Consider the following 16949-nt stretch of genomic DNA (forward strand, 5'->3'; position numbering starts at 1 on the left):
TGTTCATATCAAGCATTCTCAAGCTCGTTTTTAAATATTAAAATTCACTATATTAGCAGAAAATACAATTAACAACAAGTTTATAACAATTAAGTTATAATTGTTAAAAATTGTTACATTTTAAAATTGTTAAAAATTGTTAAAAACAAAAGCCCATTGCTTTTGTTTTCATTACTTGGAAACAAAAGCAATGGGCCCAGAAATTGTGACAGCACAGAACTGCAGCTATAGGGCCATAAGTGAAGTGCTACAGGGGGCATTAGTCTGTGGGATGGTTTCTGAAAACTTATGAGCTGCAAAAATTGCTAAGGACAGAGCTGTCTTGTTAAAAAATGTCTAGTGATTAAAACAGATAGGGAAATAACCACCTTTCTTTGCACTTTCCTTTTTGTTCTAAGGCTTTCAAGCCAAATGTTCTGGCAGTGCAAAGCTGCCATTCTCTGGTGTCTAGGAAGGTGGTGCTAAACTACAAATTATGGAAAAAGTTGCAGGAGCTGCCCACCCTGCAGCTAAAGGATGTTCAGCGTTAGGGAAGCTCAATCCTTTCTGTAGCATCTCTTACTTTTGTCATGCGAGAATCAAGATCTGCTCTCAGCTTTGTGGCTTTTAGGCCATTTATATTGTAGAGTGATGTATGTGCTCCCACTCACAACAGACAATGTTTGCCTCATAAAAAAGCTGCATCCAGCTCATAGAAATATATTTTATTCTTCATATGCATAAAGAATTTTATACTGTCCTCATGTGATCGGCTCTGTTCTGCTATGCATAAAATTCTTTGGTTTGCTGGTTTTTAACCTGAGTTTAAAAGTGAGCTTCTGCTTCTGGTCACGTTCTTTTTCGAGTCTGAAGACTTTTTCACTAAAACTAGAGATGAATTGCAGTGCAGGCATGTGGGATGTCCAGGAATACCAGGCTTGGGCTACTGGACTACTTTGACTTTTTATTATCAGTGCTAATAATTACCAGTTTCCTATGAAACTTCCTATAAAATAATGTAATTTTTTAAAGGAATGGCCTGAGAGAAAGGTTAATAGTGTTTGTTTCCTTAATGTTGTGACATATTATCAAACAATTTCTATACTTATCACTTTAATAAACAGAAGTGATGAGATCTTCTTCCTGGAAAATTGGTTTCAAGTACTGACTTGAAATGTGTTTAAAAATCAAGGATTTGTGAAAATAGATCCCTCTGGTTTCCTCCAACTCCTTGTTTTGCTCTGAGGGCTCCTTTTCACCTGCCCAGGCTGTCTGCAGTTTCAGTTCCTTACCTGATTCTCACATTATAGGTGATTATTATAGCAGAGAGAAAGACAAAAATACTCACTCCTAGTCCACAGGAGAGGAGGATGAAAGAATCTATCATAGAATCAGTATTTTCTGAGTGCCAGCTTTGTGATCATTACCTATTTTTGTGATGAAAAAAATGTATATCATTACTAACATCTTCTTTCTACTAAGTAAATTATTTCAGTGTGAAAGTGTGATTTGCCCATAACCCTAATGAAGCAGTGGTAATGTAATGTACAGGTAGTTCCAAAATAAATTCTCATCTTTAAAATCCCAGTGAGACCTGCACGGAGCTGCTGCAGAAAGCATGGCCTGAGGGACATGTGTGGTATGCAGAGGTCTAAAAGACCAGCCTGCAGTCAGTTGGCCCCCAGCAAATGGCCTCCTATTCTCTGAGAAGAGATGAATTAGAGACAAGAACCATCCCTGGGGCTCCAAGGCTGAGAAGAATGTCTTTTTAGAAAACCATCGAATGTCTGCCATTTGAAAGCAGGAGACTCCCACAAGCAGGACACCAGCTGGCACAGCAGCAGAGCCCTTTATAAAAGTCATCACAATGACCTCAACAGGCATATGTATGTGCTGGCTGCTCCTGAACCCTGTGGCAAGGGACAGCAATGTGACCACATCAAAATGGGCACACAGCAGTGTATTTAATGCTCTCACACAGCAAGACTGCTCACTGGTTACAGCTTTACCTGGTAATGTTCATAGAAGTGTGCTAAATCTAAAAACATTGATTTCAGTCCACGGAATACATATTGTTTCCTTGATGTTTCATTTTTTTAGAGTATTAGTTTTCCCTTGGTTTTGTGTATGTATTGATATTCACGCTGTGGTGGATGGTTACTTTGGAGACATTATGCAGGAACACTTTGTTTAGGAAGCACGGAGCTTGTCCTCTGTGAAAAGGATGTCCCTATGTCACATCCCCTGCGTGAGCAGTACAGCATGATGGCCTAGTGGATAGATGGGGCTGGCTGTGACATTGATGGTTGCTTTAGGATTAATACTTCTCACATAAATAATGCATGTTTTTACAAAAGCACAAGAGCCATGTTAGCATACTTCTAATTTCATCCCAAACACTGACAACCACCAGCATAGCAGGACTATTTTACATCGTAATGCAGGATGGCTTATCAAGAGGGAACTGCCATCATGATTCACTCAGTAGAGAAGAGATTAGAATTGACTGGCTCTAATCTTGGCACAAGTCACATCCTTTTGCTTATCTGGTTTCTTCATAATTCACCTTGAAGTATTTGCCACTGAGAGATGTCTGGAGCTTTTGTACCTGTCAGTCATGGAAGGTTTGGATGGGGTGCTGGATATCACTTAAAAATGAAGGTGTCAATCAAACCGACCACACAGAATTCCAGACTTGTTTGTTCCATGTGGCTTATGAGGATCACAGTGCTCTCAGGAACATCCCTGGAGACCAGCTCTGCAACATGACTTGGACAGCAGTGGGAGGTATCTGCTCTGGAATGGCCCTAGAAGCTGGTTTGTTTTGGTGTTACGTGAAAAGCTTTCACGATGAAGTCAAGAACACAAATATATACATATATGTAGATAGGCATTATTTTATGTACATAATATTTATTCTATAACATATATGCTCCACATCATACATTTATAGTGGTTTTTAGGGCTATATATGTACAAGGGCAATGAAGCTGGTGAAGGGTCTAGAAAATGTCCTATGATGAGAAGTTGAGGGGAATTATTTTTATTAGCAGTTTTTATTCTGCTAAATTAAGTATAGGCAAAGAAAAGACATGCAGACACAGAAGTTAAGCACAGTATTTTGAAGGAAAAGAGAAATATATGCAAAGGCTGGCAGGACTTCCCACAAAAAAAAAGGTGTTAAAAGAGAAATTCAAGGAAAATAAGGTGAAAAATGTGTTGCCTTCTGATACAAGGCAGGCAGCCTGGTTTCAGGAAACAGCACGGCGACCCCCTTCCCCGGGATCGCTCGGGCCTAAGAAACACGCGGACACCAATATGGTGGAGGATCAAAGGCCTTTATTCTCTCTTCCCGTGGGGTTTTATAGTCTAGGGGGCTTCTACGTCAGGTGGGGGTCTGTCTTTACCATCTATGGTTAGTAGGGATGGAAAGTTACCTGGGCAAGTGGAAAGTTACCGGAATCTGGTTTAGGGGGCTACATTCCTATGTTAATTTTCTTAACTTCCCGTAACATCACGAGATCTTCCGAACGCCAGGCCCTATCTGCTACATCTCCCCCCCCCTTTTTCACAAATGAATGAGGTAGTCATACACTGAAATGAGGTATAAGGTTGTAGTTCGATAGAGAAAAGGGGGTTTGGTACATCTGAGTAAGTTTTCGCCAGTCAAGGTTAGAACTTGTGGCTGGCAGTGTTCCCTGGTTGGATTCGCCGCCCGATGAACAGGATGTTGGCTCGTTCCAGGCGGGCCTGAACGAATGAGACCAGCTTGTTCAGCAGGCAAGGTCCGAAGGTAACCGCTAGAAGCAGCAATGCCAATGGACCTATTAGGGTAGAAATCAGAGTGGTTAGCCATGGTGATTGATTGAACCAGGACTCGAACCAGCCCTGTTGGGCTTCCCTGTCCTTCTGCCTCTGAGCCAGTCTGTTTCTGAGTTCTGCCATGGAGTCTCTTACGACTCCTGTGTGGTCTGCATAGAAGCAGCACTCCTCTCTCAAGGTGGCACACAGGCCTCCTTGCTGCATGAACAGGAGGTCCAGACCTCGCCTGTTCTGCAAGACCACTTCCGAGAGAGAGGAGACTGACTTCTCCAGGAAGGAGATGGATTTCTCGATCCTTTGCAGGTCCTCATCGATGGTCATTTGCAGCTGGGACAGTCCTTGGTGCTGTGTCGCTAGGGCTGAGACACCTGTTGCCGTTCCTGCTGCTCCTAAACCGAGCAGCATTGCGATAGTTACACCTGTTAGTATTTCTCTTTTGTGGAGCCGGCTGGGTTCCTCAAAAAGGTGGTACACCTCTTCGTCTGAGCGGTACAGGACCCTAGGAACAATCAGAACTTGGACACAAAAGTCGTTAGAGTCATCAAATTTGGCAAGAGACACACAGGGACTCACTCCAGATCGCTGGCAAACCCACATCCCAGGTGCGGATGGGACTACCCACTTATTGTTTTTTCTGTTAGGCTTGACAACTTTGGTGCAGACGTTGCCTTTCCGCCTAGCTAGTGTTGCATTGCCAAAGCATCTGCCCTGGCCTGTGACTTGACTCAGGGTGATTCCTTTCCGAGGGGTTTCCCATCTGCACTGGTGAGGGGCATCGGCTGTGGAGTAACTGAAGGGAGTGTTTAAAGCGATTCCTTCATAAAAGGGAGGTTTGACATCGTAGCAAAGCCAGCAGGATTCGGTTAGGTTAGGATTGGATTCATTCAGGGATATAAAGGTAGCTTCTAACATACGAAGGACTGGGTCTGAGTCCGATCCGGCTGCGCGGTCTGTCTGAAAGACTTTCGCATGGCCGGTTGGGACTTTGCTAACTCTAGTGGGTAGGGTTTTAGGGTAGGTTGCGTTTTTCCCTTTCGGCACGCTTTTAATCACTTTGTTTGGTCCGACCGCTCGGGGTGCCGACGGTTGGAGCCTGATAATTCGTACATTTACTCTCTCTTTTGACCCTTGAAGGACAACTGTCCACGTTCGGCCTATGGCCCAACTGGGGTGATGTGGTTGCAAGACTGTCATGTTATAGCTAGTGCATTTCCGAATTTTTGGGATTTTATGGTGATTGCGATAAAAGTTTCCCTGGAGGAAAATGGGTGTTTTGCAGCCGCTGGGTGCCCAGGCGAACTGTAAGAATTTGTCGGGCTCTTGTGGATCCCACCCAGGCCCCGATGGTCTGGCATCTGTAACGATGGTTTCGCAGCCCCAGTGCCCACAATATCCCCACCCTGGGTGATTGCAGTAGCTTTTTCCTGGGTTTGAAGCTGGGCACCAGTAGGATAGGTACATGTGTGTGGCGTGTGGGGAATTGGGGTCTACCTTTGGTCGTCCTGGGAACAGGTCGGTGATGCGGAGCACGAAGGATGGGGAGTTTGGTGTGGTGACTTCCCTGAGCACCTTGTCACTACTAAGGTGACGCATGACCCACCTGAAAGGCCGGTGGGGGTAGTGATCTGGGCTGGCTTGTCCTCTGTTGGTTATCGCCTGTTCCCTTCACGCGGACCGGGAGCACCAGGTTAGCAGACGGGCTCCACTCCGCGCAAAACATCTTTATTTTCCGCCAATCCGTAAGCGGAGTCCGGTCTTTCTCTAATGACCCCTTCACCCATGCGGGAGCCCTGCGACTAGAAACCTTGTATGCCGCTGATCTCCCTCTGTTAAAGCTAGAATCCGAATCCGAACTCTCTGAATCCGAACTCTCTGAATCCCCCTCGTCCCAGACCGAGTCAGAGTCAGAGCCGGAAACAGAGTGAGCCCGCACTTCCGGGCTGCTCTGCCTTTTTCCCGGGCTCCGACCCCGCCCCCTCCTGCGGGGGTCGGGCCGTTCCCTCCCCCTGGGGTCCCCCGCCTCCTGCTGGAGGAGGTTCTTGCCCTATAAGGACTTAATTTGAATAGAGCGCTTTGATTGGTCTTACGCCGTACCGCGGGGGCCGCCCCTTCTCCCCGCTCTCCCGCACATGCGTTCTGGGGCGCGCTGACTGCATTTCCGCCCCCCGTCTCCTTACTTCCGCCCTCACCATGTGCTTCGGCGCTATTTTCAAACCCATATGGCAGCGGGGAGTCCCTGCCGCTCCCGGCGCCGCTCCCGGCGGGGTCGGCCGCGTTCCGCGCCTCCTCCGCCAACCCCCGCCAGAACGCCCGTGCGTGTCCTTCCCCCCCCGATGGCGAGCCCGCTCTCTGGGGGGTTTCCGCTGGCCGCGCCCCCACCGCGAGACCGCCCGGGTCAAGAATCTCCGCAGTCTGTGTCGCCGCACCTACCCCGGGCTGTGGGGGGGCTAGCAAGCAGGTTTGTGCGGCTTTCCAGGCTTCCTGCTCTTTCTGTAAAGCCTGGAGAACTTTGCCCCAGGACTTTAGGGCTTTCCCTGAGCCGGACAACATAGTGTCTTCGGCCAGGACCTTTGTGCAATCATCCCAAACCTCCGGATGGAGGATATCCATGGGGCTTTCTATAGCCCCAAGCTTAACCAATCTCGGCAATGCGAGAGATAAATCCTTAATTTTACATTCTAACCCAAACTGTGCATGCATATCTGATACGACCTTTGCATAGGATTCCATGTTCCTTGCTGGTCCGGGGCGTCCCCCACGCTGCAGTCGGAACCGGCCGCTGGCAGCCGCTGCTTCCTGTCCAGGCGAATCCCGTTCCCCAGGTGCTGATCGGCTTCCCGGGTTTTCGGCACCAGAATGTTGCCTTCTGATACAAGGCAGGCGGCCTGGTTTCAGGAAACAGCACGGCGACCCCCTTCCCCGGGGTCGCTCGGGCCTAAGAAACACGCGGACACCAATATGGTGGAGGATCAAAGGCCTTTATTCTCTCTTCCCGTGGGGTTTTATAGTCTAGGGGGCTTCTACGTCAGGTGGGGGTCTGTCTTTACCATCTATGGTTAGTAGGGATGGAAAGTTACCTGGGCAAGTGGAAAGTTACCGGAATCTGGTTTAGGGGGCTACATTCCTATGTTAATTTTCTTATCTAAGGGGGCAGGGGCCCTGTCTTCCCGTAACATCACGAGATCTTCCGAATGCCAGGCCCTATCTGCTACAAAAATGCAAAAAAAAAAAATAAATAGCACAGCAGGACATTTTTTATGGATGTTTTCAGGTAAAAAGAGTTGTGGCTTTTTAGGAGGGTTTTATGCTCAAGGCAGTTGATAGAAAGTTGCTGTTTCAAATCTTGAGATGTCTCAGTTATTTCTTTCAACACTATTATCCTTACACCAGTGTTAGACCCCTGAATGTGGTGGTGTTGCAGCCACACAGATGAGGGGAGGGCACCTGTACCTCACCAGCTATTACACCAAAAACCAACTGGTGGCATTTTGCAAACCTGCCCTCCAACAGTGGGATTTGTCTCCATTTCATTAAAACATGGGATAATGCATGGCCCCAGACAGCGCACAAAGCAGCAATTCACTTCCAGCTCCTCTACGGAGGTTGTAGCACTAATGAAGCAAATCACATCTCAGAGAATATAGCCATGATTTAGTACGTGTATAACTGTAATAAAATGTTGTTATGGCTGAGATTGTTATGTTTTTAATGGAAAAAAGAAGAATTAGGATTGAAATTGAAAAACAACCTAGTTCCCATAAAAGTAAAAATGTGCTTGGATAAAAGGTTAATAGAGTTAATTGTGGGGAGCAATACAAGACAGCAACTCATGCTAGAGGAGATAATTGTGATTCTGATAAAGGGGAATTGTAATTAAATAGAGGCTGGATAAACACGATTATCCTGAAAAGGTTTCCCAGCACAGTACTGGGAGGGTGTAAGATGTGGAGGCAGACGCCTGTACGTGATCTGGCAGTAGAGACACTGCTGCTGCCAGCCTTGCTGGGTGCTCACCACTGCGGCACGCTGCCCACGCTGCACTCTGGCCAGCAAAAGGCAATAAATTGAGCTCATTTTGAAGTTTAGTTCACCTGCAACACCAACTGGCAAGTGATCTTCCTGTCTTGCTCTTCTCATTTCTGCTGGTCCCCATAGGGGAGAAGCTCTGGGTGCTGGCCAAGGCTGATTTGCTGCAGGATGGCTGTGGGTGGAGCAGGTGAGGGCATTCCTCCCATACGATGCTTTTCCCAGAACTGATAAAAGGTTTTTACACAGATATTAAAATGAAGTGCAGTGTTTTGATACTGAACCCTGAGAGACAAACAGGGACTTTCCACATTGATGTTACTGAAATGGGTATCTGTGCTTAACATTTTTATTTGTTGAGTTACCAATGTTCCACAATAACCTATATGAGATGAAGGGAATCAAATACATCATATTTCTCCCAGGACAACCAGAAGAAGTCCAAAAAGCTATTTTGTTTATGTTTCCTTTAAATTGAGAAACATTTTTGCTATACTTTCATCTTTTAATGATATATCATTAAAATATAAATATACTTAATTTGAATACAGGATGGTATTAATTCACATTTTTCTATAATTCCTACTTATAGATTATTTTACATAACACATACAGAATAAAAACCCCTGAGAATTTACTAAGAAAAACTATCAAATAGTTCTGCTGCTCAATTATTTATAGCACTGTTTGGAATCGCTGTATATAATAACAATATACATTCCCAGATGCCCAAGGAAAATTTCTACTGGAGTTCTATTATTCCCTATTCAGAGCAAGTGAACATCTCTCTAGGGACTAAGCAAATTTCCCCTCTCAAAAAAGGGGGGGAAAGATCTTTTTGCTTTCAAGTTTTTGTTTTTCCAGTGCCAACTTCCAGATCTTCAAGTAGACTTCACAACCCCATATACAGAGAGCAGTTATCAGCCCTTACTATCACCTTTAAGCTTCCTCTTTCAAACTTTTTTCCCCTGAAATTTTCTCCCCAGTCTCTGTGCTTACCTGTCCTACTTCTGTCAGTTTACAAGCAGCAGTGAATCCTAAAAGCAGGCTTGGACTCAAAATGTGTCCTCAATGTTTTTTGGGCACAATCTGCAACATTCTAGGTTGCTGACAATATACATATTGGAATAATCCCACAAGTAGTAGGGGGGATAGTATCCATTGTGTGAATGAGACTGAGAGCAAAGTGAATTGCAATTGTGGAAACTCCCAGCACGGTTTCTTTGGCTTTTTATCCCTGCAGGTGGCATGTGATACAGTAATTGTCTTACTCACATTCTAGTCTTCTCTGCTTGTTAAATGAGTTTGTTGAAGTTTCTTGTACCAGACATGCATTTGTTTGCAACCATTTCTAAGATCATGACTCTACTGCCTAAATCAGTTGTTGAAACTTGAATTCTGTGCAGAAAATATTTAGGTATCAAGGTTATTTTTAAACTCAGTCATGCACAACACCTTTGCTTCCTTGTCTACAACTACTTTTTCTTTTCAAGAGATTCTGTTTATTGAAGCTTACAGAAAGAGTAATGATTTCTTTTTTTTTTAATATTTTTAAGCTTCCACTGAGTTCATTTCCTGGAGGGATATTTCTTTTTGTCACTGTACAGCAACTATACACAGGACCTAGAATAAAACACAGATGACACAGTAATATTATTCCCACAAAACACCTCTAAGGACATTGGCTGCATACACAGGTTTTGCTATCCACAAAAATTAATGTAGAGATGGGAAAGTTAAGACCAAGTTGTACACCTACCCAAAACATGTTTTGAATAGTCTGCCACACAGTGTTTCTGGAAAAACAACCTTTCACTGGTGAGTGACATATTTCAATTCCATAAAGGAGAAAGGGGTTTTGAGAACATATATTTTTACTAATTCTGCAACAATCAAAACTGAACTCTGGAAAATGTGTTTAATTTCTATGAAAATGTAATTCCTCTGGCTCTGACTTGCTAGCAGTGATTTTTTTCCCAACATTTTATTAACATGACATTTTTACTTGAGAAAGTAGCTGGCACGTGCTGTAAATTTTGTGCTCTCCCAGGAGAAAATGAAGCAAGAGCTTTAAAAAGGAAACAGTGAAATGGTTACTGCTCGTGTTTACTGACAACTGAAGGTGAACCCTTCAGTTATTTTGCTGTCCCCCAGCCTCATATCCTCCAGTGAGAGGATGGAACACTGAGCTCCCTGCCATGGAAAAGGACCTCTGCACGACTTGCTGGTAGTGCACTGACTGAGTGAAACAGGGGCAGCTTCATAAGGAAAACTGAGGCTAACACACATCAGAATTACAAAAAGTAAAATTACAAAACATGTTTAAACTCAGTGAATGCAGCTGTTCCCCTCCAGTGCAAACTACCACCAGGAAAGATGATACTGCACAAGAGATCAATGTTCTCTATTCCAGATGTCTTGTTCAACTAATCTTCATCTAATTTTGATTAAGGTACCTCCATATATGTTTGTATATAACAGAATTTAAGAAAATTTTGTAAGCATGGGTGCCACCCCACTCCATTGAAGACCAGGAGAACTTCAGCCTCATGAGGACAATGGAAAGAAGTTATGAGTTCCCAAAGCCTGAATACTCCTGAAGTTTTGAGGGGCTTAAATAATCTTGCTGGTGATAGGTGTCTAGCCAGTACAAAGTTGATAAATCAAGCTATGAAGTTTTTTTTTTTTCTTCACTGATGAGATGTTCTAGAAAAAGAATTCCAAAAAGCTTTCTCCCACTGGCATTGGAAAGCATTTGAGCCTTGTATTTATCATTTGTTCAAATTAAGAACACTAACACATCTCAGGTCAGGTAAAGGTGGATTTCCTCTGCTACCTTTTGTCTTCATTTTATCAAGCATATTCTCAGCTTTTTCACAACACAGAAGTGATGTCCTTTGCAGCTATGTCCCCCTTTCATGAAATATACACAAGCATCCTGGTAAATCTTAGCTAGAAAGGTGATGCAGGCAGTAAAAGAAAATAATGTGGAACACTTTATGGATGAAAGACATGCCCTGATAAACACCACATGTGTGTTTATCACATGTAGACGCAGGCAAGGTGGGAAAGACAGAAATTTAAATGGAATATTGTGGTTTTCAAAATATTTTGAAGGTAATGTCCAATCCAAATCCCTCCTGACACAGCTTGAGGCCATGTCCTCTTGTCCTGTCACTAGCTGCCTGGGAGAAATGGCCAACCCCCATCTTGTTATAACCATGTGGAGCAGAATGGCAAACACTGGAAAGAGCAGATGGTAGTGATGTTTTGCTTGCTGGTAACTTATTTAGAAGACACCAATATTGAAGTCTTTATCTTCAGTTGCTTTTATGGGTGTGTGCCTCCACCATTCCTACCCTTACATGCCCAGATCTCTTTTGCATCACTACCATTTTACCTTCTTACCTACAAAGGTATCCAAAATGAAAACAGTAGAGTTCTGTCTACAGTTAAACTAACCCTTTCTTTATTGCAATGGTAGTGAGAAATCCAAGCCAAGGAAGAGAAAAAACCTTGGAAAACTCAGGTTTTGGGTGTGCAGGGGTATTACCCAGCATAAACTTTATTAGGAGACATTATTTTCCTATGTAAAGAATATCTACCATGATTCTTTGGCTATATTTCATTGGTTTCACTTTAAATCTCATATCTGTTATTATCAAAAGTCCTTAGTGGAGGCCCTGAGAGGCTACTTCCCTTGACACAGCCCTGAAGCTGCAAGACACAATTGGCAACACCACACAATCCATATGTAGGCTGGCTACAACCCCATTTTCCAATGTGAGGTAAGGCAGCAGCTTTGATCGTTGGCTATCTGTTGTCCTCTATGACAATGGTTCTTCTTGGATACGTCTCAACATCCACAAATATGTAGCGAACCTCAAATCTTCCTGTTTCAAGATTCTGGAAAGAAAAGAATTTCAGAGTGTTTTTTTCTCTTTGGTAGTTTAAGTTCAAGACTAAGCTTGTCAGGAGTATCAAGCAATTGTACATACCTCTTTGACTTCCACATGGACTGTTCCCTGTTTCCCTGATTCAGTGCCCTCAATATAGAACTTCAAACGCATGTGTTTCAGTCCATCCTTTACGTATTCAATGTGACTAAAAACAGCAACACAAAACAAAAACCCAACCACCCAGCAAGAATACAGATTATATGCTAGTTAAGACTTCAAATTTAAAACTTACTTAGAGGAGTTGCTTACTTATTTTGTAAGAAAGTGTATTCCGGTGGTGTCCTTATGCTACCTTGGCTTCCTTCTCTACTGCTCCTCTCAAGCTTTACTGTGAGTGCCTAAGGACTAGTGGAGTTAGAAGAGCTAATTAGCTGCTGAGCATTATGAGATTAAATGCTTAAATGTCCTCACCCCAGTCCTCCCCTCAAAACTGAAAAGCAATCCACTGCTGAAGACCATGGAAATTCCTTGTATTTATTCTAAAAAAAACCCTGACTTGGAGATTTGGAGCCCAAATCTAGAAAGAGACCCCACACCACCAAGACTTCCAGAGTTTTCTTAGACACTTAAACTAAGTCATCAAGCCAAAACATACAGAACATGCTTTTCCAAATTAATTATCAGGTTGGTTAAACCAAATCAAAACGAACAGCTTACCATGTGCTTTACTTTGGCAATAATTTTGTTCTGCTGAAATTGTGGAACTTTGGCACTGTTTGAGATCTCCAACCTAAATGCTGGAGTTGGGTTATGCTCATGTATTAAATAAATAGCACATCACTTTTAAAGTGACTACTTTGGGAAACTAATGATCCCATGAGAGTTCTGGTGCCAGTTTATGTTTCCTACTGAAATTATTAACTGCTGTTTAGCACCAATCTTTATTTCTATAAGGCATGCCCAGGTACACACTATGAAATAAACCTGCAATACAGTTTAAAGTGACATGATGGGGTAGAGAGAACAAATATGATCAAAGAGCCTTACTGCAGTAAATTTACATTCAAGGTGTTCATACACAGAAAACCCTGTGGATTTTTGAGATATTTAAAATCATTCTTATAGTGCAGATGCAAACTCTACAATCTTACCTAGTTCTCAGCTCAAAAATTTATTTAAAATACAAGGCATTCAAATTATGGAAATTAAATACTAGGAAAGTGGATTCACAGTAAATTTACTTATTTACAGACGTGCTCAGAATGTTTGTGCACATCAATTTCATTCAGCAGCTTCACTTTAAACATTATGTCACAGAGTCTGGTGAAGAGATAAAGCTTCAACGAGTAAAAGTCACTTTCATCAGAAAAAATAAAAAATCTCAATTTCATGGTTCAACCTCTATCTGGGCTTATGTGTCTCATCCTATATGAAACCTCATTGAATGCATTCCTGCCAAATAACCCAATAAAGCAGGGAGGACTTATGTTTTGTAAGAAATAATTCTGTTGTTTCTTTCAAAAGGAAAATAACAGATACACTCATGAAAGGTTAAGGTGATAGATGTTCTGTTAAATACACATTAGAGATGTTGCCTCAAGTACCAAAAGCATTTTGCGTATCAGTTCAGTATAGTTTCAGACTGTAAACTTCTATCAGATTACTGCTCCCCCATGCAAGCCTAGGCCTCTGTACTACTATTTTTAGACTCATCCTATTTTTTGGAGAGCTCTGTGTCTACCACGAAGACATTGCTTGTTTTGAGGCACTCAGAATTGGCATTTACGGTGTACGGCACACAAGAGGTACTGCAAAAAACTTCTATGTTCAATCAAAAGTGACAGGATGTGTCACATGCAGTTCATCACTCTAGAACTAACTTGTGATCCAAAAATATCTTTGCTGTGCAAAAACTGATGTCTTTATGGGGCATACACCAAGGGGTACCTGACATGCTGTCGTCTTCCTCTTCTTGTTGCCTCTCCATAACCTTTGATAGAGTCACCAAAAACAGCAATTATCTACAAGACAAAAGAGGTTTGAGCTGTCAGAAAGGATCACATATAAACAGGTATTCCAGTATCAGTTCCTGCCTCTGCTGTGAATGCATCTTCTTTTAACAAAATGCCCCTGGAGAACTTAACATGTCAAGAATACAAGCGTTTATGAAAGAAAACAGTTTAAGGAAAACTCCTCTGTATTCCAGTCCTTTTTAATCTTTATAGTGCCATATTAAATGTCTAAAATAAATCCTATTGATATCCTCCATTTGTACTGTTCTCTGAGATGAAGACGTGTAACCTGATATTTTGTGTAAAAAGAAAAAAAAGCACAAAATATTTGCTCACATTTCCTCCAAGAGAATATGTTTCAAAGTTGAAAATGCAAATGCACTCCCCTTCATATTATCTAAAAACCACTACTGAATAAAAAATTTAGTAATCTTTTTTCTGATCTATAGAGTCAGAGTAGATCAACTTAGTCTTAAATGTACTTTAAATTTGGTTAGAAGGGGAGGTTAAGTTTTACTCTGCAAGCACTGGAAAGAAGTTTTAATTCTACAAACTCATTCCAAAGCAGTCTTAATTTTTATTTGAGCAACAACTTGTCACTTAATTTCTACGTTATCCTCAAAGGCATCTGTAGCAACCTTGTTTGAAGGATGTTTTGTCTGAAGTAGTTTTTTTTTAAAAAATCTAGTTCCATATTGATTTTTGTTTACACATAGCTATGACAACTATGTGATCCCATGACTCTTCTCCACCTGTTTTCCAGTTAGCCAAAAGAATGCTAATTGTGCTCCAAATGAAAAATTTAAATTCCTGGGTATCAGCACAGTGCCTCACAGAATGACAGAACCATAGTGAACTGTCACAATAGAGTAAGTGTGCTGAGAAAAGGCAGCAGGTAAGCTCTACACAGCTTAGTGGGACCAGTGGCCTCTCTGACCTGCAGAATTCAAGTGCTGGATTTAGCAGGCAATCAGAAAAGTCCCGAAGACTTTCTGTATGGTGACACAAGTGCATGCTCTGAAGGGCACACTGTATTTATATCAGTTTTTGTTCTGTGGCACAGTTAGCTGGCTTCTAGCAGGCTAGTTCAGACAAGCTTAATGCTTGCACTGACTTGTCCTAAGGGAGGCTTGCTCTGGAGCTGAGGCACCCCATGCCAGCTAAAAGCACTGGCAGAACTGCTCAAGCACCACGTGGGGCTTCACGCAGCTTGTGAGATTCCTTGCACAAAGTTTTGACTTGAAGAGAGACAGTAACTACTGAGAAACAAAAACTTAGGACTAAAGTTCAAAAACCAACCTCAGGGTGAGATCTGCATTTCTCCAAGGCATCTCCATAGATCTTATTTGGACTAGAAGAAGAGAACAGCTCTTTAAAAATCACATAGAACAAACCACCTGTAACAGAAACAATATCAGATGGAATGAAAACTTTTCAAACCAGGCGGAATTAATGAAAAGTGTCTTCTGATAAAGAATGTAATTTAAAAAAATAACCTGTAACACCAATTCCAACAAGCACCACAATAAAATAGGTAAAGTCTCTTCCAGCTTCTTTCACTGAAATTAAACAGAAAACAACACATAAGTTACAAACTTGGATAATAACACTTGTATGACTTTCTTACATAAATGCTCTTTTGTTAGTCTGTAGCTCAAATAACATTTTAGCAGAAGAAAAAATTCCAGTAACAGTTTCCTTAATGCCTCATTGATGTAAAAGAGACCATGGAACATCTTTTATATTGTACAGGGCATGTTTACATCTCTGTGTTAAGCATTATTACTTTGTTTGCCAGATGTTTTCAAGATCCAAAGTAGCAATCACTGCTACTTTTTGGGTGCTTGAGAGCCAGATTTTTCAGGAACTAATGAGGGATTTAGAACTGCAGTATTCATGCTACCACCTAAACCCACAACCACTGAAATCCTTATGCAAAGAAAAAAGTAAAAATAAAAAAGTAAAAGCTTATAAGTTCCACCCACTGAAAAGAACTGATTTTATGAATTTGCAATCAATAGAAAAATAAAAAGGGGGATATTACACCAAAATAATTTTTAACATTAACTGCTGTTTGTCTGATTAGTTTTTATCTTTCAATTTTGATCGAAAGTACAAGTGTCAGTATATACCACAAAATAAGTCATAGGAGATTCTCTTTTTCAAAATATTTGAGTACTTGGAAAGAGACTACTATCCTTTAGCGATAAAGTGGAGTATAAGTTATGGAGGAAACATTAATAACTATTTCTCCTGCAGTCTTCTAATCAGTTGAAGGTGTTTTTCATAAGTAATTTCAAAGTACTTAAATTTTCTGAGGCTAATTATGTAGTAACCACTTTTCACTGAAGTGAATGAGACCAACTAAAGTGAAGGCAATCCCTAAAGAAACTACCATCACATGTAGAGCTTTGACAATTTTGTTGGAGGTGAACTTATTTCAACAGCTGTACAGACAGGCCGCATGTGATAGGTTTTCCTTCTGAAAATGAGAGGTTATTATATCTTGTGCCTGATAATTATTTAGATCAACAGGCTGTTTCGAAGAAGTCACATAATTTATTCTGATTGTGCAATGCATACAGAGAAGTGTAACATCTGCTCCAAACAATACGATGGGAAAGGAAAGCAGCTTGGTGTGCTGAGATCTTTTTTTTCTAGATACTTGATGTTTGGAAGTACAAAACTTTAGCTGTAGAAGGAACCGTCTCCAGCCCTTCTGAGCAGCACACAGCATCCTCCGCCTTACCTTTCTGAGCCGCCGACACCAGCGTTTCCTCGTTCAGCGCCCTTTGCACGGACACATCCTTGCTATTACCTCCCTGTTTTGCAGCTTTCAGCCCTCCCGCCCGCGTCCCAAAGCTCTGCCGGGCGGCGCCGAGCAGCAGCGGGGGCTGGTGCCGCCAGTCCGGGCAGGAGCAGGAGCAGGACGGGGTGCGGGCCCCCAGGAGCGCCCAGCCGCGAGTGGCGAGCAGCCAGCGGCCCAGGCAGCCCCGCCCGAGGGCGGCGGGCAGCGTGCGGGGCAGCACGCCGGGCATGGCTCCCGCCGCCCGCACAGGGCAGGCCGGGGCACGAACGGAGAGTTCGCGCCGCTCGCCGGGGAAGTGCCCGGGCAGCCTGCCGCCCCGATGGCCGCTGCTCCAGCTCAGGAGCCCACCTGAACCTTTACCGCCGGCGGCCGCCGCTGGCCGCTACCCCGGCGGAAATGTTC

General features: G+C 42.8%; 1 protein-coding gene across 1 annotated transcript; it reads right to left on the reverse strand.

Annotated features, from left to right (window-relative positions):
- Positions 1-11274: 11274 nt before the first annotated feature.
- Positions 11275-16939, reverse strand: TIMM21 (translocase of inner mitochondrial membrane 21). The gene is made up of 6 exons (XM_014264331.3): positions 16488-16939; positions 15235-15297; positions 15038-15135; positions 13674-13747; positions 11826-11931; positions 11275-11733 (listed from the first exon to the last, which is right to left on the reverse strand). The coding sequence occupies exons 1-6, from the start codon at positions 16774-16776 to the stop codon at positions 11641-11643; spliced, it is 723 nt and encodes a 240-aa protein (XP_014119806.1). The 5' UTR covers positions 16777-16939; the 3' UTR covers positions 11275-11640.
- Between the last annotated feature and the right edge of the window lie 10 nt (positions 16940-16949).

Source organism: Zonotrichia albicollis, chromosome 1, assembly GCF_047830755.1.
Source record: "Zonotrichia albicollis isolate bZonAlb1 chromosome 1, bZonAlb1.hap1, whole genome shotgun sequence".
NCBI lineage: Eukaryota > Metazoa > Chordata > Aves > Passeriformes > Passerellidae > Zonotrichia > Zonotrichia albicollis.